General features: G+C 53.9%; 1 protein-coding gene across 2 annotated transcripts in view; it reads right to left on the bottom strand.

The window, feature by feature from the left end:
- Positions 1 to 179: 179 nt before the first annotated feature.
- Prdm16 (PR/SET domain 16) overlaps positions 180 to 27,226 on the bottom strand; it is a 314,479-nt gene continuing 287,432 nt past the window's right edge. The window contains exons 6-17 of one of the 2 annotated variants that reach the window (XM_057784432.1): positions 26,648 to 26,858; positions 24,719 to 24,866; positions 24,020 to 24,173; positions 19,660 to 21,076; positions 17,064 to 17,151; positions 14,531 to 14,700; positions 13,976 to 14,053; positions 8,089 to 8,258; positions 7,776 to 7,950; positions 4,482 to 4,718; positions 3,497 to 3,671; positions 180 to 2,209 (exon numbers count right to left, since the gene is read on the bottom strand). In XM_057784432.1, the coding sequence (XP_057640415.1) occupies positions 2,075 to 2,209; positions 3,497 to 3,671; positions 4,482 to 4,718; positions 7,776 to 7,950; positions 8,089 to 8,258; positions 13,976 to 14,053; positions 14,531 to 14,700; positions 17,064 to 17,151; positions 19,660 to 21,076; positions 24,020 to 24,173; positions 24,719 to 24,866; positions 26,648 to 26,858 (3,158 nt within the window). In that variant the 3' untranslated portion in view covers positions 180 to 2,074. The remainder of the gene's footprint in view (positions 2,210 to 3,496; positions 3,672 to 4,481; positions 4,719 to 7,775; positions 7,951 to 8,088; positions 8,259 to 13,975; positions 14,054 to 14,530; positions 14,701 to 17,063; positions 17,152 to 19,659; positions 21,077 to 24,019; positions 24,174 to 24,718; positions 24,867 to 26,647; positions 26,859 to 27,226) is intronic. The other variant, XM_057784430.1, reaches the window with a different exon arrangement.

The following is a 27,226-nucleotide window of genomic DNA, read 5'->3' as shown; positions in this document are numbered from 1 at the left end:
TGTGTGACACGCTTGCACACGGCTTTTGACACTGACATGCCAGTGTGTGACATGCTTGTACATGCTTGCACACGGCTGTTGACACTGGCATGCCTGTGTGTGACACGCTTGCACACGGCTTTTGACACTGACATGCCAGTGTGTGACATGCTTGTACACGCTTGCACACGGCTGTTGACACTGACATGCCCGTGTGTGACATGCTTGTACACGCTTGCACACGGCTGTTGACACTGACATGCCAGTGTGTGACACGCTTGCACACAGCTGTTGACACTGACACTATCTCTCTCTCTCTCTCTTTTTTTAAAGGGCAATCCAGGAAGGGTTTCCCCCTTCTTTTCTTGTTGGGATACTCATTTTTTTTTGTTCTTTCTTCAAAATAATAAAATAAATAGAACACTTGTTTTAAAAACTCAAATTTAACAAAATCATATGATTGTCTGGTAAACGGGCAGCGGTGACCGCAGGACTCCTCAAGGGAGGGACACAGGGTATTTGGCACATTAACAACTGCCCCACTCCCTGGTTACCGATCACACAGCACGCAACCTTATCACACGGTTTTGGTCCTTCACTACATACTTAGATTGACATGATTTCTTCAGAATAAGTTGTCCAATGCCAAAAATACTGTTAAGGAAGAAATAAAATAAGGAAAGAAATGAATTAGAAAAAAATTACAAGTTATATACAGATTAAGGTAAATTCCATCGGAGAAAGAAATTATTTGAAGTTGGCCCCTATGGGAATAACTTAAAGCCCATTCAAGCAGAGAATTAGACAATCATGACCGTCCCAAGGGAGTGAGGCATCTGGTCCCAGGGGCTGTGCTGTCTCTGCTCTGTGCGTGGCAGGTCCCCTGGATCCTCCTCTTGTTCCTGACCACCTCTCACCAGGAACCCACACAAAGAGCAGAAGTGGCGGCTATGCGGTTGATCTGTAGTCTTAGGCACAGGTAGTGCTAGGCATCCTGGCGTGGTGGAGCAGGCGGGTAGGTTCCCCACGCTCAGTGGCCATGGGGAGGACATCAGACCGCCAGGGTTGGGAAGAGTAGAAGGCTGAAGGCCTAGATACGGCCCAGAGCCCGGGCTTCAGAAGAGTGGCAGTCAGGGCCAGCGCTGGGGCTGCTGGAGGGGAGAAACCATTAGGTGTCCAGCATGCAAGACCTCAGCCACCAGCTCCCGACCTCCCCATACAATTGGGGGGTCTTGGGTGGGGACCAGTGGATTCCTCTGCAGGCCGCATGGGGCAAGACAACCTCCCTGACTTGGCCTCCACAAGCCTGCAGGCAGGCACCATGACCAAGAATTCCTGTGTAGTCAGCATGCTATTCAGATGGCTCCATGCCCTTTATCCTGCGTCGGGGGCACCCAGAATCACCTTGGCTTATACAAACAGGGTCGGGGATAGAAAATTCTCCATTATCTACATTATAAAGGGCATACCCAAGCAGTGGTCGATGTCCTGGCAGGTGTGGGTTTGCCAATAAGCTGAAATTTCAAAGCAATGCAAAATTACTTTTAAAAAACATTTTGCAAGTCATTTTTGATTTTTTAAAAAATACTGTCTATTTTTTAAAACCCACATGCTTAAATAGACTCTATAGTCAATAAGATTACCAAAAGGGTTATTCATGTAATTTTCATTATAAAAATCATTTGCGAGGTCTCTCTCCGTAGCACATACCCACTTGTTTCCATTCCCCTCCTTCATACCATGCGGCTGCCCAGATGCGGCCAACTGGCTCCTATTGGGATAGAGATTCCACCCCTGCCCACTAGTTATCCGATAGACAGCTTCCCGTGAGCAGCTCCTGGGCGGCCACCAAGCACTGCACCACTGCAGACCATGTCCTTGAGGCCAGTTCTGAGAGGTGATGAAGGTCAACAGATTCTCGAGGGACCTTCAGGTTCTGAGTTTCATTGGAGAAGCTGGACTTGAGCCACGGTGGGTGGGGCTGAAAGCGGAGGTGAGGCAAATTGAAGGTGTCAAGGCGCTTCCCCCGGCCCCTTCTCCATCTCCCACAGCTGGGACCCTGGCTTTGGATTCTGGCCCTGGGGCCTCCAGGACCTCAGAGGTGGTTTATGGGGTTAAAGGCTCCAGACTCTGACGAGGCTCCCGTGATGTTTAACCAAGCATCCAGTGAGCTCTGGGAGGGGACGTGGAGAGGAGTGTCCTCAGAGAGGGACAGCATCATTGCATACGCCTGGTGGGGAAAGGATAGCACACAGAGGACAGGTGAGGGGCATTCCAGACAGGTAGACCTGAGCCTTGCCTGTTTGACCCCCCACCTCCACCCCTGCTCCCACCCAGTCTAGAAGGAAAAAGGAAAACAAAGGCACTAGAGAGGCCCACTCTCCAGTTTGGGAGGGAGAGACAGGAGTATATGAAAGTAGGGGCACCTCTCCTGCCCAGGGTGACACCCGGACACAGGAGCCCCTCTAGGGGCCTCCGGGTCCCCTAGGATTCTTTGAACTCTTGGGGCGCTCCCCTAAGATTGCATCTCCACCTCCCTCCAAGCCCGTTTCTCTGCCTAGTGACTGGCAAAACCCTAAGATCAGTGTCTGCTCTGGGAGCATCCTGGGGCTCGGCAGGAGTTATTTTTCATTCCGTGCCAGTGAGACTGTCTTTGCTTAGCTGACAAGAGCCCTGGGGGACTCTGAATGATTGTGGTGGACTCCTTTTTGGAGTACGGTAGTGTCTTTGAGCTGATGCAATTATAAGGTAATGGGCTGTGTTTGCTGGCCTCAGACAATCATGGGGGCATCCTTCTGCCTCACGTCATGGGACGGGGCAGGAGGTGCCAGGGCTGAGGGCTGTGTGGGGTGTAGATTATGAGTTACAGGTGTGTACTAGGGAAGCCCAACATGGGTCCTCTCTATCCTTGAGCAAATGCTAGACAGAATTAGTTAAGAGACGAAGACAGACACACAGACGAATTGGGGTGAAAATCTTGAGGTGGTGCTGGGGAGGCTGCAGAGAGTAGAATGAGAGCCAAGCCCCTTTTGATGTCCAAATAATGGAGTACAGGGTCCCATGACCACTGTCCCTGAGATGTGAACACAGAAAGTGCCCTGGATAAGCCTGTACCCTCAGGTACTCTGTTTTAACTCCATCTTGGAAGCAATGATCACCTGATGGGTGATAGCCACTCATCCTGGTTCAGAGGGGAGGAAAGCCAGGCAGCTGTTCCCACTGGAGATGGGATGGGGAGATTGGGAAAGCGGCCCTCACTCATGACCCAATACCTAGCTCACGGTTATCTGTCTTTGACCCCCCCAGCCCACCTGTTCTACCAGGGTCTGGGGGCTTACAGCTATTGTGCTCTCTTTAGACAATGCAGTGGGCATGGGGCTCTGGATCTGAATGTCCTCCAGGCCTGGGATAGCCAGAGCCAGAAGATCTCAGGCATCCTTTGTTAAGGAGGCGTGGTGGCCGCTTACTAAGCCAAGAGGAGGTAGGAGGATGGACGAGGGCTCTGCTGGGTACCTACCTGGTTCTTAGCCTGCCTGTACAGGGTTTGTTTTAAAGCCTCAGAATCTAAGGTGGAATTAAGCACATCCTTAACTTCAAATGCTTCCTCAGCTGCTCTGCGGAGATCCAGCCCCTTCCCAAAGGTCGGCGTCGGCTCCAAAGCTAACACACCGCCTCCTCGCTCCTCAACACACCTGCACCAAGGACCGGGGAGAGGGGCCTGGGGTCAGCTCTTTGGCCACTGGTGGCCTCTCTCTAGTGCCTCATGGCTGGTCCCCATGCCTGCATGCATGGCACAGGTTTCCGCGAGCCACATGCACAAGGAGACAGACACGTCGACACACAGACACCCAGATAGGAAGCCACACAGATGTGGGAGAGCAGATGACAGAGAGCAGGAAGGGTGAGTGCGTGCACACACATCACAGGCAGCAGGCAATCTGGTCTTCAGGATAAAGGTAGGAAGGAAGCTTTACTGTTTCGAGGCTCTGGGCAGCTATGGAGGGGTCCTGGCTGCCCTACCCACCCCCAGGACCAAGAGACTGGGGAAGAAATGCTGGCTCCAGAGGGCCATCCCAGGGCATCTCAAATGCTGGCAGCATCACCCATTGCTGAAGTAACTGGACAGTTAGGACATGGGGACTGCACAATTTCTAAAACCATGGGTGCTGGGCCACAGCCTAGCAGAGGCTGGACCCTGCTGCCCCAGGTGGATGGGATAATGGACAATTGCACAGCAGAGCTGAGGACTCCTGACTCAGGGCCAGCAGAGCATACTCTCCCCTTCCTTTCTCCCACGCCAAGCTTCTGGAAGCCCAAGAGGGAGCGGAGACCCAGTGCCCTGGACTCTGGCTAGCATCACCTTAGCCCTAGTTCCAAAGCCTTGTGGTAGCAGCACCTGCTAGACAGAGGTAAGACCAGGATGGAGGAGGTGTCTCCTGAATGGTGGCCTTGTATCCAGGTCCTCCCACCCAGCCTGTTCCCTGGCACTTGACCTCTCCCACCTTCGGGTATGGTCGAAGCCCATGGTTAGGGAGTTGGGCGGTTCCTCATCCTCCTCGTCCTCATAGGCTCCTTGGGGCTCAGGTGTGGGGGACACTGTGTCCTCCTGTGACTTCCCGGCTAAGCTGTCATCATCCTCTTCCTCCAGCTCCTCCTCTTCCTCCTCCTCTACGTCCTCCGGCTTTGCACTGGCTGAGCCTGGACACGGGGGGTTGCTGTCCAGGTCTTGAATCTCAGGCCTGAAATGACAGGTGGGGAAGTTGGCTGTGTTTAGGGGCCTTTCTCCTCACCGCAGACCGCTAAATGTGGCTTCCCTTGACCTTCCCCGTCCTTCAGAAAGAGCTGGCATCTGTGGTCACTAAAAGAAGGAGTAATAGATCTAAAGGCGGTTGCCCACTTCCTCTCCGAGGAGAGAGAGTGATGGAGGGGTTAGGAAAATCCAGAAGAGATGGAGGAACCCTGAGGGAGAAAAAAGGGACAGGGCAGGGTCCCCAAGGGGTGGATACCAGGTCATTTGGGGGCCACTGGAAATGTGGGGTATTAGGAAGGAAGCTAAGACTCCGCCTGGAGAGGAGGGTCCTGTACTGGTGCCGGGGTTGGGTGCTACACAAAGGGCACCCTTAGGGCACTGGTGTAGAAGTTTCTAGATGCCATCCTGCCCAGGATTCTGTGATACCCAACCGTGCGTGCAACTCCAAGCCAGGCATGAGGATCTAAGGTCACAGAACCTGGGGAGTGAGGGTGAGGTTCAGGCTGCTGCTGCTAACAGAACATAACTGTCAGGGAATGTTGGTTCTGGCTTACAGTCTAGGCTCTAACTCACAGCCCCCCAGGGTCTCTACAGCCTAGGCAGATCACTCACACACACACACACACACACATACACACACACACTCACTCACACACACACACACACATTGTATGCATGAGTACAATCACATGTGTGTACATGGAGGCCATAGGTCAACCACTATCTACCATGAGAGTCTCTTACTGGCCTGGGCTCACCTATTTGGATAGACTGGGTGGCAGGCTGGCCTTAAACTCAGAGATCTGCCTGCCTCTACCTACCAAGTGCTGGAATTAAAGGAGTGTGCCACCACTGCCCAACTCTTTCTTTTTTTCTAAACATGGATTTTGAGGCTTGAACTCAAGACCCTCCTGCTGACATACCACCTGAGCCATCTCCTTAATCCTTTGGGCAAGAATTTTTTAGAAAGATTCCATCTTTCTGCATGTCTGTGTGTAGATGTGTTCACGTACGTGTGGGTGGCCGAGGATAACAAAAGAGGAACTGGAGTTACAGGTGATTGTGAGCTGCTTGGTGTGGGTGCTGGCGTTGGTGCTAGGAAGTAAACTCCAGTGCTCTTGGTGAGCCCTCTATCCAGGTCCGGGGCAAGACTTTGGAGCTCCGGTTCCTCATAAGCGAAGGTGAGCAGATCCATCTCCTTCAAAGAGCATTACCAGTCTGGTTCATGCTCACGTCAATGACCATACTCTGTGCCCCAGGGAATGCAGCCATGTGGGCAGGGACACAGCAAAAGACAAACAAGTCTTGGGTTCCATATCGAGAACCCTCAGCTCTTCCTCTCTCCATTCCCACACAGTTCTGGGGTGGGGGCTGACGGAGGCAGTTCTCGTGGTCTTGGGGAAGAGAGGCATTCAGTTATTTTCGATGAAGACGGCATCTTAGCGGGGTCAACTTGCAAAGTGGTGTCCAGGCCTAGGTTGTATAGGTGACTGAGCTGCTCTGCAGACTCCACCCAGGTCACCAATGTCTTCCCACACAAGAAACACTGCCTCTGACCTGCCCTCCAGAACAGGCAGAAGAGTCTTGACAGGCTTCAAGGTGCCAAATGTCCCTGACTTCTAGTCACTTTTGTTGGGGACCAGTCAAGAATATGTTGCTACAACAAGGTACCCCACTTCCATGAGCCTTTGGTACCCCACTTCCATGAGCCTCTGGCACCCCACTTCCATGGGCCTCTGGTACCCCATTTCCACAGGCCTCTGGTCCCCACTTCCACGGGACTCTGGTTCTCCTCTTCAGAACTGGAGATCCCATGCCGAGGTTTTTTTGGGGTGTACAGAACTTCTGTTTCTCAGTGACTTCTCTGATCGGTTTGTTTTCCTAGGGTACAGAGGTGTTTATGCAGAAGGGAGAGTTCCCTAGTAAAGGACACACTGCAGCCTGAATGTTGAGGTTTCAAAGAACACCTCCAGAGCCTGGCTGAATCCTGAATTTCTGTGTGTTTATGTGAAAGTTTATACCTGAGTGCATATATCCATATCCATACACATGCAGACATATTTACCATATGTGGATGCACACACACACACACACACACACACACACACACACACACACACACAGAACCAGACACACCATGTGCTCCTATTTGCACACGACCGTGTATGTGTGTACATCCACATGTGGTAAATATGTCTCTGTGTGTATGTGTGTGTATACAAATCATCTCTGACTTACAAAGGTTTCTAATTTTACAGTAGTGTGAAGATGACATGAAGGACCCACACTTTGAAGTTTGACCTTCCCCATGCTATGCTGTGCACAGGTACAGTATGCCCAGGAGATGCTGGGCATGGCTCCCAGGCAGCCTGAGGATAGAGGGAAGCAGCCACAACTCCACGGCACACTGTGCCATCAGTGTTTTTAGGCATGGGTAGGTTTTTGGTCAGACACATGAGTTGTTCGTGTCTTTATTACAGACTAGGCTCCATGCTAGGTGGTCTGTGTAGCAGCCTACAGTGTGCTTTCTGAGTGTCATGGAGCAGGGTGCGGGGTGTGGGCTTGTTGAGCTGTGTTTGGTGGCTTAGGCCTGTTGAATGTATCATTGAATGACAATCTTTTTACTTTATGGGGTTATCACACAGCCTCACCGCAAGTTGAGCTCTCTCTCTCTCTCTCTCTCTCTCTCTCTTTCTGTCTCTCTGCCTCTCTCTCCATATGCGTGTTTCAGGGGGAAGCATTTCTGTCTGGCAACAAGTGCCTGGATGAAACACACGATGGGGTTGCCACTTGGCCTGTGTGCTGGCCTCTCACTGAGAGTAAACGTCCATGATCTCACAGGGTGTTCTCTCCCCTCGTCTTCTCTCAGTGAGATGCTGTGGCAGGAACACACACAGGGACTCGGGGGCTCTTCTTGTTTCTAGCAATAGAACCTGAGGCCTCCTCCACGCGGGGCCTAGCACCTTCCAGGGGCTAGGCATGCATGCATCCTAAGCAAGACCATCGGAGCAGGTGAGTCTAGACCCTGCTGGCTTGCTTTTCTTACCGTTTGTCCATCCGAGTAGAGGCCTGGTTCATCTCACTGTTGGCAATGAAGTTTCGGATCTCGGAGAAGTAGGAATCTTCCTTCTCATCTAAAAGTGCATGGTTGTCCGACTCAGAGGTGGGGGAGGAGGCGCTGGTGCCCAGGTGGTTGGTGAGAACCCCAGAGTGCTGGCTCACTGTGGAAGGGATGAGTGTCAGGGGCATTCTGGGTACCTCCAGCCTCCCGTGCCAGTGTCTCTTAGAGAGTCTGAGGGGTGGAGTTGCCCACAGCCCCTTCCCTGCCTGTGCTCTTGCTTTGCCCATCCTCCACCAACCTGGTGCACCTTCATGTTCGTGTTTCTTCAGATGCCGGTCCAGGTTGGTCTGCTGCCCAAAGCAGCGGTTGCACAGGTGGCATTTGAACGGCTTCTCTTTGTTGTGGATGTTCCTCACATGCCGCTGGAGGTTGGAGGAGATGCTGAACGACCGGTCACAGTACTTGCACCTGGAAAACAGGTGCACCTTGCCTCAGAGGAGAGATCACGTGTGGCGGGACAGGGCCATACCTCTGTCTCCGCAGCAGTTGTAGCCATTGTGGTGCCCCTGAGGTCACCTGGCTACCCAGCTGGAGAGTTCAGATGGATCCTAGGGTCACTGCTCTAGAGACATCTATGCTCTGTTTAAATTGCCGCAGCTAGTGGAAGGAGTAAGAAGCCAAGGGACACAGTGTGAGATGACATTCTCCAGTCAGCCTCAAGAGGGCAGCCTTGAAACATGGAAAGAGGCAAAACAGGCTGGCAGGTTACCCTGAGATGGGAAATCACAGGAAGGCCTGGCCCTGGCTCCTCTGACTGAAGACCTTAGACAAGCCCCATATCACTTAGGGACTCAGTGTGACTCTCTAATGCTCTCAGTAGCCCTGAAGGCTAGATGGGAACTTTTGGCCTTGTGCCTTTGATGCTGAGGCCAGCTGGTAGCCACACTGAGCCCTTCAAGGCACCACGGGCTCCTGCGGGCTCAGATTATTGTCATGCCCCCACTAGGTTTACTGAGCACTCATACTGGAAAAACAATGCTAGCAGCTAGCACACATTTTATCAAAAATCGTGATGCAGTTAGCGGCCATCGGCAGTGAGGGATGTCCGCTGTACGTGTGCCTCCAGGTGTGGCCTCCGTGGCCCTAACAGCCGAGAACAGAGGCCTGTTCTCCCCCAGTTTTATAATAAGCTCAAGCAATGCCCACAACAAAGAAGCCAAGCCCAGAACAAAGAGTGGCAAGTGATGTAAGAAGAAGCCTTCCAAGTTCTGCAGAACACGTGAGCGGCCTCGGAAAGGAGCAATGTCTGCATTGTGGGAAGTCTGAGCTGTGGGGTGGCTGACAGCTTCTTCCCGAGGGCCTGTCCACACGGGTAGACCCTACAGCAGCAATCCCGATGCCACGCTTTTTATTGCATATATGTGCATGCATGCAATGTGTGTGTGCACGTACACATGTGCAAGTGCATGTGTGTCTCAGGTATATGTGGAAATACCTGTGAAACTGGCCATCACAATGACTTTTGGGTACTTATCTGGATCTTAGAGGCACACAGCACTTGAAAACTATGTTTCTGTGACTGTATATGCTCATATTTTGGAAATGAGTCCTGTTAGGTGACAGTGCAATACCCAATATCTCCAGGGCCGGCACCATGAGACAGGCCGCCCTCTTTTGTGGAGCCAGAACCTATGATGTCAGCCTCAGTGAGGACAAAGATGGGGGGCTTTTCTTCACCCACAGGGATGTGTGACAGTTCTAAATACAGCAGCCTTGCATTCCTATGGGCCCCACCATCACTGCGATTTGGGTCTGGTGGCCTGCTCTGGAGTAACACTCTGGTCACGAGCCTTTGTCATGTGGTTGAGGACATGCCTGAGGACACCAGGGACACAGCCAGGAGGGGCTGTACCAGAAGCTGCTTTTATAGCCTTGTGCTGTCCACGAGAGGAGGAGCCAGGCCCAGAGATGAAGATTGGAGGTCTGGGTGGGTTGTGTGGGCCCTTGCCCAGGGTGTCTGACGGGTCTGACCGTGTGCTATGACAGGGTGTGTCTGCCTGTGTTTCTGTCCCTGCTGAGTTCAGAACCCTTAAGAGTTGCAGTTACTAACTTTGCCCTTGGACTCTCAGGGCCTGCAAGTCCCCTGGTCCCTGGCTGCCAGATAAAACCTAGGAAGTGAAGGCTCTAGAGAAGGGGAGGCTGCTCTGAGAGGGGCCCCTCCTCTTGCCCAGGCTCTTCCCGGCCACAACTGACACCCCCAACCTTGAGTTCCTTGTCCTGCTCTTCACAGCTCACTGATTCAACACCTGCAGCCTCCAGCCGCCCCGAGCCCAGGCTCCCCGGGTCCTTTTATACTTTTAGCTGCCTCGCCAGGCTCTTCAAGAGCCAGCAGCTTCCTCTGAAGCCCAGGTTAGGACCTCTCCTATCTTTGGTTGCCCTGAGCAGCCTCTAGGGCACGTGGGTGTCCTTGGGTGCAGCATTTCTTCCCACAGCCTGGGAAGCAGCCTGACTCTTGAGACCGCCTGCAAAGTATGTCCTGGAGGTATCTCTGCTGGTTTTCTTAGCCTAGCAATTACAGACATCAGTTCTCCAGGCTCTGCAGCCTCCTACAGAGGCAACAGTTCAGAAGGAATTTTACCTCTCACCTGCGCCCCCCCTCCCCACACACCCTAAAACACATAGACACCTTGATGGAGCCAGGCCCAGGTCTTCCTGCTCTTTGGGGGTGATCTCTCAGGAAAGGAAACTTGATTTGCATCTGCAGAGTAAAGCCAAAGCCAAGCTGTCCATGGGACTGGGAATTCGCTCCACCAGGAAGAGAGTTCTCTGCAGATGCGGTAGGTCAGCCAGGCAGCCCCTGTCTGCTTGTCTGTCTGAAGCATATCACAAAGTTCATTTTTTTGGTTCCTCAGGAAATGTAGAGACACTTTGACAGGTCCTCTCACGCACCCCTGCCCCCTGCTCTGGCATAGACTCCTAAGCATGGGAAAGCTGGGGGTGTAGTGAGACAGAGAGGGGATGTCAGGGGAGGGAGGCTCGAGGGTAGAGGCTCTGGGGCCGGGATGGGCTGTGTGTTCTGTCTGCTTGCAGTGCTCTGGATGTAGCCTCTCCTTGTTCTAATCTAAATAAATGGCCCAGGCTGAGACGTCCACTTGAAATTTAGGGGAGCAGAGAGCCCAGGGCCGTGAGGGAGCAGAGTTCACCCAGCAGCTGGGCTCTGCACTGTGAATAAGCTGACAGACGACTCAGGAAATTTACAGCCGTGCTGCATAAAGCAACACACCATTGTGCTCACAGAAATGAGAGGGCACAGGCGGCCCAGCACAGAGCTCTGGGAGGACCTTACTGTGACCATGCCTGTGGCCCTGTGGCAGTTCTAGGGAAGCAGGGATGCATAAGTCAGGAGAGGGTGAAGCCAAGCCTCTCGGCCTCCAGGTACCAGCGTCTTCCTTGAGACACAGGAGGGCTACCACCAGCCATCACGGCTTCATCACTTTGAAAGTGAGGCCAGAAAAGGAAAGATGAGATTAAAAATGTTCTAAGAATAAAAATAAATAAGGAAGAGGGCTTGCAGGAGCCACCTGCAGCCCCACCGGACACTGCCGGCTTTCCTAACACAGGACACGGAACAGGAACTGGGAAGGAAATGAAGACAGCACAGCTGCACACTGGGAGGTGTGCACCCCGAAGCGGGAGTCACAGGCCTGATCAGGAGGTCCAGGTTGGTCCAGGAAGGCCCATGTACACTGCAGGCTATGCCCGGCAGCCAGAGAGCCTCTACATTGGAGTTGGAAGGAGGTGTACTGGGGTACGGCCCTTTTCTCCTCAGCGTTTCCATTTTAAAGATTTTAATTAAAAAGTTATCCGTGTGTGGGTGCATATGTGTATACATGTTCATGTGTATGTGTGTGCATGCATGCATATATGCATATGAGTGCACACATGTGTGGAGGCCATAGGTTGACACCGGGTGTCTTCTAGTCTTTTTTTTTTTTTTACCGTATTTCTTGAGGGTCTCTCATTGAACCTGGACTTCACTAGACTGGCTGGCCAGAAAATTCCAGGGATCGTCCTGTCTCTGCCCAGGTAGCAGTGAGGCTAAGGGACACACTGCCATGCTCAGCTTCTATGTGGGAGATGTTCTCATGCTCGCAAGAGCATCTCTCTCCTGCCCCAGTAGATCAGATCTTTCCACCTCTGCAACCCAAGTTCCGTAAAGTCTACATCCTGGAGTTTTAGGACGTGAGAGTGTCATTAAGTATGTGTTCTCCAACTTCAGGCAAAGATTTCAAAGCCAGGAGAAGCTAAGGACTGCTTCCTGGCCGGAGTGTATGGGAAAGCTGTCCCTGGGGAAAGCAGAGGCCACCCCGTGGCAGGACACAGAGACATGTGTGAAATGGGTGTATTTCTGAGGACTTCCTCATCGCCCAAGGCAACCTTTTTCATCTTCTCCGGGAGATCCCAGACTCTAAAGGGTGACTACACCCACATGTGAACACACAGTGACCACGCACACATGAGCTGACAGTGAGGTGAGCGTCACCCATGGGTCAAGCGCCCTTGCCAGGCCTTTGCCTTGTGCAGTGGACTTCTAGGATGGGCTATGCTCTCTCCAGTCACAAGTTAAAACTCTCTCCAGTTATCAGAGCAAGACCAAGGTCCCCAGACGTATGAAGAGGCAAGCTGCACGCTTTAAACCCCTCGGCGAAGGCCTGCCTCGAGCCAGATAAAGTCAGGATTTGCAACACAAACTTGCAAAGCAATTATTGTTACCAAAGTCGAAACGCTCAGATTGGAGAGAGCAAAAGAAATCAATGATAATTAAATTCTTCTATAAACACGGCCCCTACCCTCTAGGGGCTCTTAGCACGACACACTGTCCAGGAGTCGGCTCTCATTACAGAAAAAACACGGGGCTCGTTTTCTGGGCGAGGACCAGACCAAATAAATCTTTCTGTTGCTCGCCTTTGTTAAGTTGTAAGTCACTATTTTCAGAGAGCAGACGGGGGGGGGGGGGTTACGTGTCAGGGAGTGCTGGGAGGCACGGGACACAGAACTAGAAAGAGCTGTCGTTCACTCCGCTAGCACAGATGTGGGCCCGTGGTCTCCAGGGATGCTCTGTAAACCTGATTGGGGCTTGGGGATCACAACACATGCATGCCCACGTGGGATGCCTGCCGCAGGGAAGGGCACACAGACCGAGTCCCCATAGCTACTCCCTGGTGACAAGCACCGCACGGCACAGTGCAGGAGTCTAATGCCATCGGTCTAAAACCCAAAGCCTCGGCTGGCTAGACACATCCCAGAACGTGTTGCCAAACTGGTCCTGGCAGAGAAGTGGCCATTTCCCTGTTTGTCTCAGGGTGACAATTGCCTGAGTTCTGTTTAAAAAGGCCTACTCCCTGGCTGGGAGCACCAGGCAAGGGACAGTGGCATCCTCAGCCCTTCTTAGTGCAAAACAAAGGCTCAAGGGCACAAAGGACAGGCACCTGGGGCTGGAAGAGCAGGCAAAAGTTGCCCTCGCTTCCACCCCTTGGAGAATCTCAGGTCGTCTCTAAGCGGACACTCCTCAGCTTTGAAGCAGGGATAGTAAGATCCACTGGGAGGCGGCTCTGTTACTCAGCGACTCTCAGATTCCCGAGATACAGAGTGGTCCACTCTCTACTTCAGCAACACATGCATGGTTTCCCACTCAGGGCTGCTGCGGGGAACCAAGGGCACCCCATTTTTGTTAAGAGATTATACTTGGGGAGGAGGTGGCTATGGTGGTTATGTCAAGGACAAGATTGGATGGGGCTGGCTGGCTAAGGGTCCCCCAGGGACCTGTGGAGAATCCAGCTTCAAGTCACATCTCTCTCCGATTCTGATTGTCTGCCCTGGTTGACACTTTAGCTACAGGAGGAGAAAGGTTCTTTTACATCTTCTTTTGGGAGCATGGAAGGAGCCTTCTAGAAATTTCTTGGGCACTCCCTGCCTCATCCTTGTACTATTCCAGGGAGGTAGAGGGTGGTGGGCTGGGAGATTGAGGCAGACACACTGAGCGCTGTGGTTTCTGTCCCTCTGACCCTCTGGTGACCACAGCCCTGTGGGTATATCTGAGTGTAGGTGTTTGCTCGGAGGCAGGGAACGAAGGGTGCATGGAAGCAAACAGGGACACCCCCTTACTAACACTGGGTGGCTCCTACCTGTATGGCTGCTCCCCAGTATGTGTCCTCAGATGTCTTGTGAGGTTCGCAGATCTGGGGAAGATCTTGCCACAGTACCTGGGGCAGAGGGAAGAGAGGTGGGAGAGACATTAGGGTGGTCCACACTGCCCTTTTCCAGATTTCTCATGCAGAGCACAGCTCAGAGGCCTCATGGCTGGTGGTAGGAACTGCCATGCCAGAATCCTACTTAGTCCAGACATCTCAATAAAGCACAGAGCAGAGGGACGGGCGTCACTTCTTCAGTCTGGGGGCCGTAGCGGCTGGGATCGGCAGCAGAGCCTTAGGAGCATGTCTTCTCAACACCATGGCCAGCGGCAGAAACTGCAGCCCTGGGGCTCACCATCCTTCCTAGTGCTCTGGCAAATGCTGTCGGCCGTGCTCCTCAGCCAGGTGAGGCTCAGATGGTCCAGCACAGCGGATGGTTTTAGAAGCCCTACCCATGTTACTCGTGTGTAGCAGGTAACCTGGAGCAGACAGCGGGCCAATACCCTCACGGAGCTTCCCTGTGACCCCAAGGGGCACGCAAAGCCTCACCTGCACGTGTATCTCTCCTTGCCCTTCCTGAGGATGGGATCCGAGAGCGTCGGGGGTGGGGACCGGAAGTTGAAGGGGTGATGAGGCAGGGGCTGCAGGGAGCTGCCTGAGTCGGCCTTCATGGCTGCAAAGCTCTCCAGCTTCTCCGTCATGGTTTCTATGGCTGACATCTGCAGGCACGGAGAAGGCAGAGATTACGGACTCAGCCTAGCTGACGTCTGTCTTCAGAGAGTGGACACCTGGGGTCCCTGTGTCTAATCATATCAGTCACCCTCAGGTGGTCACTGGAGGCAGGGCCACAGCTTACTCTGTCCTTGTCCTTTTTAGAACTGGAGCTATGGTCCTTTCAACCTGGTAGGCAGAGTTTGATTGAACTCCAGGCTATGCGGGCTCCACTGAGACTGAAGGCTTTGGTGTTGGGGGCACTGATCACAAGCCTGTGCCTCTCCTGTCCATCCTATGGAAACCATGGGAGAGCAAGGCAAGGGCCAATCCAATAGAGGAGTTAAAGAAACTCATGGAACAATTTTGTGGGACCCACCACGAGTTGAAATAGGTGTCCTAGTCTATATGCCTCTGCTAAACATTCATCCCAGAGGCCAGTTTCTCCTTGCAGACCACAGAAACAGGGCTGGTGAGGGTAGACAAAGGAAGACAGGGGTGGGGCAGGTGTGGATGCGGATGTAGAGGGAAAAGGTGCAGGCTCTGCAAGCGCTGGGAATGCTGGCAGAGACTAGACTTCACCAATGGAGCATGGGTGAACAAGAAGAGAAGGTGTGACCTCCTCACCAGGCTCCTCACTCGTGGCCAGCTGCCTCTGCTGAGTGCTAGGCCCCTGCACAAGCTGTCCAGTGATGCCAGAATCTGGGACCCAGCTGCCCGTGAGTGAGCAAAGGCAGCATGCCACAGGGCTGTGATCCTTCTGCACGGCCCTGGTCACTCAGCCCTTCGGCTCCTTGTTGGAGTGCCCAAAAGCATCCTCATGGGCTCTGTTTGCTGGGCACTGCCAACAGGGAACGGAGGGCTTTGTACTACTGCTACTTGGACGCCTCATCATGCAGAGGTATTTGGTATCTGGGGAAACAATGGCAGGGCTGTAACAGAAACCCATAGAAAGCAGTTGAGTGGACACTATGTCCAGCTACAATGGTGAGTAGTCGTTGGACAGCTCTGCAGAGGCTATAGAGATTTTGGGCTTTGGCCTGTTGAGATGGGACCAACACATGACCCTCAATACTACACTCAATCTTTGCAAATCATGCTCACGAGTGGGCAGCACCCTAACAGCTTCACATCTGCTTGTCAAGTCTCAGGTCCAGAAGGGCTTGGGGATGACGGGGCTGGGCACTGGAAGGGACAGGTTATTTAAGGTCCCTGAACAGTTGTAATGTCTGTCGCGTGGAAGCCTTCTTTCCACGGTTACCAGGTTCTTTCTGTCTAAGTGACAGACAGTCTATCAGACCATTTAACTGGTGACCATAAGTCATCTCTTTTCTGCCTCCTCATCCTGGCTCTAGGCCACAAGGGCAGGCAGAGAAGGTAGGCCCATGGGAGCAGTGGGCAGAAGGGACAATGGGCAGCCGGTCCCCCGCAGGCCTCTCTTCCTCAAGTCAGGTGGGTCCCGCTTGCCTGGCCCCCTCTGCCCCATCAGACATTCCCGTGAGCTCCGAGCGCAAACACAAACACCGGACGCGCCTGGCTGGCTTCTCGACTTTTTCCAGTCGGTCCTGGGAAAATTGGGGGAAGCTATTAACCAAACTCTGAGGTCCGATGGAACAATGGGAGCTCTAAGTTTAGCTGTGAACTCAGCCAGTGTGCAGGTTTCACAGACTGAGGCTTACCCAAGGCGGGAAGCTCGGGGAAGAACAATGCTCTAAGCAGAGTTAAGATTCGCTGGTGCCCATAGGAGGGGCCAGACCTCTTGCGATGACGACAGGACAGGACACTTGGAGGACTTTCCCTTGGACTGTGCCCTTGGGAGGTGGGGGAGCATGTGCCCCGGGGGCAGGCAGGGACATTCGCAGGCTGGAGGGGTCTATGCTCCACTTCCTGAATGCGGGGCATTCCAAGGTTCCATGGGGCTGCTTGTGAATGTCTGGCTTCCTCTGTGTTCCCTCTGCTCCTCTCCCTTCTGCTCAGTCTTGCCCCTGCTTCTTTCCATATAGTCTGTCCTTTATCTGGTCCTTGCGTTGAAGCAGGCTAACGTATCACCCAGCTCAGGAATACCAGCCCCAGGGTTTCCTTATGTCTGACACTGTGGTCCTTTTGGCATCCGGAATCAGTTACATTCCTAGGGCCTGGGGCTCTCCCAAGCATGGGGCTCCAAGCATGGGCAAGAGGCCCCTAGACAAACCCCCGAGGGCTTCTCTATGAGAACGGACCCTCCCCTATGTTCTCCATCTCCACAGTGATCTACAGGATCTAAAGAAAGGCTCCTCTACTTCCGGGGAACCAGAACCCCCCCCCCCAGGTCCAGAGCTTGTTCTTGTGGGTCCTAAGGACACCCATCTCAGATGTCCACTGTGGTTGTTACCTGGGGATGGAACAGTAGTGGGGACGGCCGCAGGTACTTCTCTTTCAGGACTCCCACAGGGTCCGTCACCTTCCGCTTTTCTACCCTGCTGGACAGCAACACAGAGGGTTACATACCCCACCCCGCCAAGCCACTTGGTCCTCCGTAACATGCCTGTGCTGGGTTGATCATGAGGTTGCTGTGGAGGTGGCCACAGGGCTGCCCAGCTAGCCCCTATATGAATTCCAATGGGCCTTGAGGGCAGTGTGGACAAGGAGCAGCCCAGACTCCCCCAGCTCCCCAGTTGTCCTAGGACCCACCCACTCAGTGGTTCCTTCACACTCTCCCCATCTTCTCTGAGCTCTCCTGAATCCTCTCCGACTGTTTACAGAACGTTTTGTGCTGCAGCATAGACATTCTCTGAAGGCTCCACCTGCACCAGCCTCCCGTCCACTGGCTGGTCATACCTGAGTGGTAGGGCTGCCCTCGGGGTCTCCTGCACACCCACAAGTTACTCTGCATTGCAAAGGCTGCACTCCTATCTCAGGCATTGGTGGTGTAGAAGTCCCTGAGGTGTTTTGTCTAAACCCGTGGACCCTCTTGCCCCACAAAGACACCAGCACGAGCTGTTCCTAAGTTGCTCTCTTGCATCCCACCTGAGCCAGACCTCACTTTACCCCTTCTACCAGCTGGAGCCTTTGCTTCCCTGCCCTCTAGGGAACGGCAGCAGGAGAGGTGGGCACCGCAGCTCTAGGTCTCCAGAGGAGACAATGAGGAAATCAAGAACTAGGCTGGCCATAGGAAGGGCTTTGGGAAGGGGTAGAAATAAATACCAAGACAGTTGGCAAGAGCTGTCAGCCTGGGGCTTCCTTCACTCAGGTAACTAAGGCCTGCCTGCTGCGGGGAGGGGCCTCTCACGACAGACACTCAGCCTTTCAGTCGTCTCGGGATGGTGATGCTGGCAGAGAAAGGGACCCAAGGGGCAGGAGGAGGGCCTTGATGACGAGCCTAGCATTGTGGCAGCAGCGGGGCAACTCAGGACCCTCCTTACAGTCTGGCTGCACTCTGTCTTAGTCTCCTGTGCCTTCACCTAGTGGGGATTCTGAAAACGCGTATTTGTCCCCCACTCTGGACCCGTTTTGCAGAGGACCTGCACAGTGGAAAAACATTGCTGTTGCTTCCCCTGAGCTCATCTGTCTGCAGAGGCTCCTGTCCCACCAGTGGCTACAATCTTAGGTCCGAAGGACCAGCACTCAGCCTAGCTTCCTGATGTTACGAGTAGAGACCACATGAGGATATAAAGGGAGATTCTGGGCTCCTGTGGTCAGTCCCCAAGATTCTCTTCTCTCAGACTGACCATGGATTCCTTACAGCTTACAGAAAATGTGTGAGGGTCTGATCAGTTTGGTAGACGGGTCGGGCAGGGGGCAGTAGGAAGGGCCGGGAGGGGGTTCACACAAAGTTCCCCCAGCCGTGGGGTCTAGCCAGAGGCTCTGTTTGTCTCTAAGTACCTGCTATGTTCTGCGTGAGCCCATGGGGCAGTTGGTGCCTCTTGCTTCCTGCCTTAGTAAAGTTCTGACTAGTACTTCCTCCTCTCTTTCCTCTCTGGAGCCTCAGCACTTCCTTGTGCGAGCTGTGGGAGGCACATTTTCTAAGAAACACCTGATAGATATCTTTCTTGTTTCCTGGGATTATGAAGCCAGGATCTGCCAGAAAACAGAAGCATGGCCGGGCAGGGAAGGTGCAGCCTGGGGCCTGGTAGATAGATACCTATGGGCCTAGGTGGCCATGTCCCCTGGGTAGCAGCTGTCCAGTGTGCTTCCCTTGGGATTTTCCCACAGCTTTATCAGGTGCTTGCCTCTCTTATAGCTGTGGGTCCATCCCCAGTCCTCATGCCATGGCCAGCCCCGAGGAGACAACAGACACACAGGCATGTTCCCTGAACATCTCTTGATGCGTGCTCACACATGTGCACAGACAAGCCTGACAAAGCAGGGTCAGCGCCAAATGTATGACCCCCTTCCTAGGATCACCCACTTCTTACTCCCTGTGACTCCCTCACCCAGCAGAGTCGGTGACATGCTGGCAGGGTTAGGGCTCCAAACATGGGGCCTGGCCTCCTCTGCAAGCCCACCGGCTTCTTCGGGAGGCTCAGTGCCTTTCCATAAGACAGGGAGTGGATTCAAACTTGCCCTTCATTGGAACCAGTATCAGACAGGCAAGAATTCTGCCCTACCAGGACCAGCAACCCAGAGGCCCCCCTAGTATTGCTCTAGGGCAGTGTGGGGCCACAGGGCAGTCTCAGGAGAGCGGAGCTGCAGAGAGACAGAGCAAGTTCTCAGAGGTAGAGTAGGGTGTGCTGACCCTCATGGGAAGTGGAGATTAGTTCCTGAAAAGACAGCTGATGGGGGATGGGTCTAACGGAGAGGCTCGAGGTAGGTTAGAAGATGTCTACCCCTGAGGGAGCATGGGACACTCATGGACCAAGGCACCTCCCTGATGTCAACGAATGCACAAGTTAGGAGGCTGAGAAACAGTGATAAACAGAGTTCCCGCCTAATAACTCCATGGATGTGGGCCCCTGGGGAGAGAGAGTGAGGACAGGCCATGTTAATACCTGTAGATGGGATCCATGAAGAAGGGCGAGGGCTTGGCATAGTGCAGGGATGGCTGCTGGGGCAGCTGTGCTGGGCAGACCTTAGCCAGCCCCTCGCCAACCCCTGGCTTCCGTTCACCGTAGACGTGGTTCTTCCGCGGTTCACGGCTGCCTCCGTTCTGGCTCGCCCGGGCCCTGCTGCCGATGCTCAAGTCTAGCGGCTGCTCCTCACCAGATGAGGGGACCAGGGAGACCTTAGGTGTGAGCAGGGCAGGCTTGGCCTCTTTTGGTTTGGTGGTGAGGTCGAAGGGGCACTCTGCACTGGGGCCGCCCACCTTGAGGGCATCCCGGGGTGACTTTGGCTCAGCCTTGACCAGCAAGTTATGGGCGAGGGCTCGGTCCGTGAAGGGGTAGAGAGAGTGGGGGAAGTTGGGCAGAAACTGGAAGGGGAACACAGAGTGGTAGGGCAGCGAGCCTAGTTTCTTCTCCTGCATGCTCATGAAGCCAGGCCCGAAGTACTTCTCAGCGATGGATGCAATGGCCTTGATGGAGTCGCCGGCGGCTCCTGAGGCCGTCAGCAGTTGCTCCTCGGGTGGCGGGAAGAAGGAGTGTTGGGAGTAGAAGGCCGGCACCTCGGCCACACTGTTCATGGCCCCAGGGGGCACTGATCCACCCCCAAACTCAGGTTTGCTTTCAGATGACTTGGCCTTGTCCTTGCCCTTGTCTCGGTCACTGTCCACGTCACTGTCCAGGTCTGAGCCTGTGCCCGTGGTGGTGTCCAGGTCTGTCCCCGTCGTGGTGTTGATGTCCTCAAAGTCGCTGCCGTCTGACATGTCAGGGCTCCTGGCTTTGACCTTCTCGACGTACGCATCTTCCAATCGGCCGTCGAATTTCTCCTCTGGCCCCGCGGCCACCGTGGCACCCTGGCTGCTGTTGCTGACAGCAGAGACAAGGGGCAGGGCTGGGTTTCCCAGTGGGCTGGGGAGCTTGGCGTCCTGCGCGTGGTTCAGGGGGCTCTTGAGCAGTGGCGTGGGAGGTAGCAGAGGCGGTCGTGGGTACAAGGATGGAGGAAAGATACCTGGGAATCCCGGAGTGAGCGTGGGGAAGGCTGGAGGGGCGGCTGAGAAGGGTAGGCTCCCAGGATGAGGTCTGGAGGGGAAGTACTCACTGAAGCCTAGCCCCCCATGGTTGAGGGTGGGGGAGGGTTTTGTCTTGTCCATCATGGGGCTGGGGGTCAAGGGCAGGCCTGGGGTGAAGATGCCGCCCGGCGTGTAATGGTTCTTGCCCTCACAGAAGCGCCGGTGCTTGTTGAGGGAGGAGGTGGTGCTGAACATTTGCCCACAGTCCTTGCACTTGATCTGAGTTCGGCAGTCTGCGTGCATCCGCTTATGCCGGCACAGGTTGGAGAATTGCGTGTAGGACTTGTGGCAGACCTCACCTGAAATACCCACAGGAGGCAAGTAGAGATGCGGTGTGAGATCCCTGTGACTCCCAGGTATAGATGCAGGCTGGGGGCTGGCAAAGATCACCGTGCCTTTTCTCTGGGGTCCTGGCCTGGGGGACCATGCTGTCTTAGCCTTCTGTGGTGGGAAGCATGGTATCTTTATTGATGGCTGATTCTCACCCTAAAGTATAGCTAATTCCTGCACTGTGATCTTTGGAAGCCACTGGGAAGACCGTCTGTGGTCCAGGTTGGGTGAGGGTAGAGCAAGGGCACACAACACCTAGTCTCATTGGACTAGGAGGTGGCTAGCTCAGAACATCCACATGACCTGCCTCAAGGCGGTAACCTTGGTTGGCTGTTTCTACAAGGGAGCAGCTCCCTCTTCCTAATCTAAAATGCCACTTGCTTTCTGTCCCCATCTCTGTCCCAGTTCCTGCCACCAGCATCTCAGGAGGGGATGCCCCAGAAGTTCTCAGGAGTCTTAGAGTTAGGGTCTGGGTTGGGGAGCAGGGCTTCTGATTGTGCTTGTCCAGTTTTGGGGTTGACCAATAATGGGGTGAGGCTCTGTCTGTGACCTTCAAGGTAAGGGCTGGGCCCATGCTTTCAAACTTGGAAAGCCTCCTAGCCAGGAGCTCCCAGTCTGGGGGTCCAGCAGGGTCTGCTCTAGCTGACAGACACCATCAGGTCTGGGACAGGACAGGGTAACACCAGCTGGACCTCAGTCTAGCCTAGAGGCTCAGAAGACCACAGAGCTACCTTCCTGAGGCCTGGGAACTGGAGCTTTCACCAGTCTTTCTCCTTTTCTACTATAAAGGAGGCATATGTGTGTATGGTGCACATCCCTCCACACACTCTTGCCTCCCACTGATAGGGACACGCACATGCACACACGCGCACACACACACACACACACTGTGTGTATGGTGCACATCCCTCCACACACTTAAACCCTTATAATCCTCTCTCTCTTTCCACTGACAGGGACACACACACACACATGCACATGCACACACACACCCTGTGACTCTCCCCACAGTACAGTCTGCTTTCTGCAGCATGGTGGAAACAGTGATTGTAGCCTGTCTCTTGCTCTTGCTTTCTTTCTATAAATCCCAAGCTGCCGCTTTAGCTGAGATGTCTTTTCTCTGAGACCATCACATACTATTTATATTAGCTGCCCCGCCTTCCTGGTCATCATGGTAGGACATTTTTCTGGCTGAAAGGAGTCAAACTTTGGTTCATTTAATCAAATCTTCCCTTTTTGGGATATTGTTCTGGGAGAGGTACCACATTTAGATGGTCTATAAATAGCCTCACCTCATTCCTGGTCTCCCACAGGGAACCACAAGGCAGATCCCAAGCTCAGGTTACCTGGACAGACTAGACAATCAACACCCTTGCTATGTTTCTGGGTCCCCAAGGGATCCTGGTGGTACCTAGATATGACCTCCTGCCATCATCATAAGCAAGCCTCCCACTCAGGGCCCTCCTGAGACAGAGGGACCCTTGGTTCCTACTTGTTACTACAGCCAGGGAAGAGGACTCTGTGGTAGATGGAATGCAGACACCTGACCCAGGAAGGGCAGGTCCCAGACATTGAGAATGGCTGCCGGGCATCCAGAGCCACCCAAAGAAGGTGGCAGCTTCCGGAATGGGGAGAGTGTTGACTGTTATATTGTGTTGGGTACAAGAAGCAGAGCTGATGAATCTTCCAGGACAGGAAGGGACCCTGGCAGGATTCCTTTCCTTCTGGGACATGTGTGTAGATGCACATGAGCATAGGCAAGCAAGCATGCATGCATGCATGCGCACCTGCGCGTGCACGTACACGTGTACACACACACACACACACATACACACACTCACTCACGCACACCCAGGGAGGGGTAACAGTGCCAATTTACTAGCCCATATTGTACACTCTTACACATGCACACAACTCCAAAGATTCTCTTTTGAAAAGTATCCTGAGAATGTTTCTGTGACCCAGACACTTTCTCTCTTCTTCTCCCCTTTCGTTTTGCCGCCCCCGCCCCCCCATATCCACATCTGAGCTCCCTGATGAGAAAGATGCTATCCCAGTCTCTGCACTCAGTGAGGTGAGGATTTGGGGGTTCCTAGACATTGATTGTACACCCAGGTTTCACTTGACAGGCAGACGTAGAGTTTGCTTATATGTAGCTGGTGCCTGGTTACTGGGGACTCTTCTTCGGAAGGGCCACATTACTAGACTCCCTCCCGAGCTTCCTCCACCCTCCGAACACACCACGGTCTGTAGGATGCACACAGTGATCCATCACACACATCACACTTATCTCACACAGGTGTGTCATTCGGATTGCATGGCACACTCATAAGGCCCGCCTATCCACTTCTGGGCATTTCTTTTTAGTTGACTACCCTTGGCCAAAGCAAGGTTGCAGAAATGGGCCAGACCAAAGACAAAGGGAGAAGGGATCACGGATGCCAGGAGATCCTTAGGAAACACCATGCTCAGGGCATGCCATCTAGAAATGGTCACATTCAGACCCTCCCTAGGAGACATGGTGCCCAGAATATGTCATCGGGGACAGTCATACTCAGAGGTCCAGCTGGGGCTCTGCGAGGGTGGGAACACAGGGAGGAAGGGCAACTGGCCCCTTCTCCACAAATCTCCATCATTAGAGTCAGATTTGCCTACTACGCCCCTCCAGCTACTGCAAGGAAATCTGGAGGTGTGGGGAAGATGTAGGACATTGGAAGGGGAAAGGGGTGTGTCTATAAACATGGGGGAGAGCCAACAAGGTAGTGGCATGGTGTCACATGCCTTGTATCCAACTAGGACCAGCTATAAAGGCTTCTGGGTAGATGAGGTCCTCAGAGGGGACCTGGTGGGGGCAGGCTGGGTAGAGGGGGCTCCTCAGCAGGGACCTGGCAGGGGCAGGCTGGGCAACTCACATATGAATGGCTTCACCGTGCTGTGGATATGTTTGTGCTGTTTGAGGCCGGAGGATGTGGCAAAGGTCTTGCCGCAGTCGGGGCAGGCGTGGGCCCGGGCACCAACGTGCTGTGAGCGGATGTGACGCTGGAGGTTGCTGGGATCCGTGAACACCTAGGGGAATAGATGCTGTTGGTGCATGCCTGCCACCGTAAGCCTAGGGGTCTGAGGGCTGGGCCCTGCCACTCTCCCTTGTTGCCCCTGTGTTGAGATGGTTGATATAGGTCTTACTGTAGCAGTGATTACTAGAGGGACCTTAGTGGGGTGTGGAACCTTTCCTGGTCTTGATTTCCCTGTCAGTGGCCTCAGAATACTGTGACTCAGAGGCTCCAAAAATACTCAGTTTTTTCCAGAGCACTAACCGGGTGGTCATGGGTCTGGGGGCTTCACCCCGCCACCCTAGGCTTTGCACACTGGCAGGGGACACAGGGCTGCCCCTGAGAAGACTCAGCTCTGGTCTTGGCTCTGTTTCCTGCAGGGCTGTTTGGTGACATAATCTCTGAGACTTTCTGCCCTTCTCAGTAATGCGGAAGGACCTAAATGACCTCAGGGCATCGGATCCACTACACCACATCTCTCAGCCTCTCAGGAGTTTTCCACAGTGGGGTAGAGGGAGAGCCTAGAGGTGAGTGTGTGCTCTACGGGGCGGGTGCCGGTACCTTGACACAGTTTTCACATTCGAAACGCTTGCCACTGTCGTGAGACATCTGGTGGCGGATGAGGTTGGACTTCCAGTTGAAGGCCTTCGGACACTGGTCGCATTTGTACTCACGCTCCTCTGTGTGGACAATCATGTGTTGCTCCAAGCTGTGTACAGAGGATGGGGATCACTCTAGGGTCCATTTGTCTGGAAGAGGAGCTCCCCTACCCCATATGGCTTGCTCTCCTGTGTGTGACCCCTGCATGCTGCAGGGGAACCAGAGTGCATGCTGGCTGGAGGTTCATACTCTTCCTCTTTTGGGGGTCACTGGGAATAAGGGCAGACAGCCTACCCATCTTAGAGGAAGAAGTCAGTGCCCGAGCCACCTTGACTCAAAGCTGCCCTGTCCCTCAGCCAGCCAGGGGCAGGGTGGAAGCCTAGGCAATCTTTGTCAGATGATCCCAACATTAGGGCTAAGTTTGTGCCTGATGCTGTGGTTGGAATTATAATCCCAGCATCCAGGAGGCTGAGGCAGGAGACTTTCGAGGTCAAAGCCAGCCTGTACCACACAGCTAGCCCATATCTTGAAGGAAAAAACAAACAAAACAAAACAAACGCCCCCAAAACAAAACAAAGAAAGCTTGAGCCTAAGAGAAAGTGTTCAGGGTACCAACACTGTCATAAGTCCCAGAGTAAGACCGAGGCCATGAAATTTAAGTCAGCCCTTGCTGGCTGACCAAATACCAATCAAGAAGTGGTGGGCAGCGGTGGAGTGGGTCGTGGATGAGATGTACCACAGCGGCGAGAACAGCTGCTCTAGGGGCCGGATCCTCTTGGCTGCACTAGCAACCCCTAATCCCCTCCTCCCTGGGGACTCTGCCTCTCCTGTCCCCAGGATGACCGTTAATCTTCATGAGAAAAGCAGTAATATATCACGGCCCGTTAATTACGGGGCCCAGCCATCCGTTTAGAGCAGAAACGCCTGCTCCTCTAGCTCCCAGAGATTGTATCTTTTCCCTGTTGTTAATTGTGATTTATGTGTTTATGTAAAGAAAACACGGACCCTCCTCTCAGCCCTGTTCTCTGCGACGCACTCAGGCAGGATTTGCCCACATGCTTTTTCTCAGTCATCTGCTCAGGGTGGAGGGTCTGCTGTCCCCAGGGAGTCCATGATGGGATTGGTGGCGAAGTCCTAGTAATCATAGAGCCTGTTAGCGGCCTGATGGGGTTTTGCTCTGACTTTGCAAGGTTGTCCTGAGCACTCTTCAAAGGCAGGGCCTCTGAGGCTGGAAAAGTTCTCAGACTCCTCCACGCCTCGGAGCACTGGAGCCAGAGGTCCCAGCTTCCCCTACCCAAAACCCAGGATGCTCTTTTGTCCCAGGGGTTTATATAGGTCCCCAAGGTTTCTGTGCCTGGGTCCCCACATTGGTCTGGCTTCAGGGCAGATTGGGCCTGCTCCAGCTGCCTGTCTGGCTGTCACTCAGCTGGGCTTGAAGCTCTCTTTGCCCATGCCTCTGGAGTCTCTCCCTGGCAGGTAGCTGCCATCTGAGGGGGGCATTCTCATGAATGAGGGCCTTGTGTGATCCTTTAGTGGGTCCATTGAGAAGGGCCGTGTATGTCCACAGAACAAGGTTGTTCTACATCCTTTCTATGGTAGGTGCTGCACCCTGCATCTCCCAGTTTGGGGCCTTATTGCAAAAGTATCACTGGGGCCAGGTGGTGGCAAGACCACGCTGGTCTGTGAAAATAGAGAGTTCAGGCTGTGTGTAGGGCAATAGTGCCAGTGGCCTGCAGACCAGGCCCAGTGGGTCCTCCTGCTGGGGCCAGGCCCTTTACAGTAAGAAAATGCCTTGGTCTCCTAGCCCTAGTGTCCAAGACTGACAGGGAGGTGGGCTGGAGACCAAGGGATCACCAGCTGGAGGGAGTGGGAGGTGGGGTGGGACGGCACCTGTATTTGTTGGGGAACATCCGCTCGCAGTCCTTGCACTCATGAGCTTGCCCATCGTTGCCCCGGCTGAGGCCCTCGGGCTTGAGGTCCTCCCCGAGGCCCTCGTAGAGCGGGGTCCCTGCAGAGCTGCAGACATACTTCTTGTGGCGCCTCAGGTCCAGTTTGCACTGGAAGAGCTCATCACACTCCTCGCAACGGAAAGTGGGGTCCTCTGCAAGACAAAGGGCAAGGAGGTGAGTGGGAGAGCTCGGTACCCAGGCCTGGATCCGCAGGGGACCCATTGCCCTGGGGCTTCCATCCCACCCTGGCTCCTACCCAGCTTCCTTCCAGCCCTTGTCCTGGCTGTCCAGGGGCGCAGAGGTCACAGGACAGACCAGACCATGCTGGAGGACCTCATCTCGGCATTGTGGAAACACTGAGCAATTTCAGGCTCCTCCCTGCATCCCTAGCGGTCACTGTGGATTCAAGGAGGCCCTACCTCGGAGTGGAGAAGGAAGCCAGGCCAAGTGCTTTGTTTATGAATTAGAAGAAAAAAGCAGGCAGAACTCCATCGCATATAATAAATTATTGTCGTCAAGG

This window comes from Chionomys nivalis, chromosome 11, assembly GCF_950005125.1.
Source record: "Chionomys nivalis chromosome 11, mChiNiv1.1, whole genome shotgun sequence".
In the NCBI taxonomy this organism is placed as follows: Eukaryota; Metazoa; Chordata; class Mammalia; order Rodentia; family Cricetidae; genus Chionomys; species Chionomys nivalis.
The sequence above is the reverse complement of the archived record's forward strand: the minus strand, read 5'-3'. Positions and strand labels throughout refer to the sequence as shown.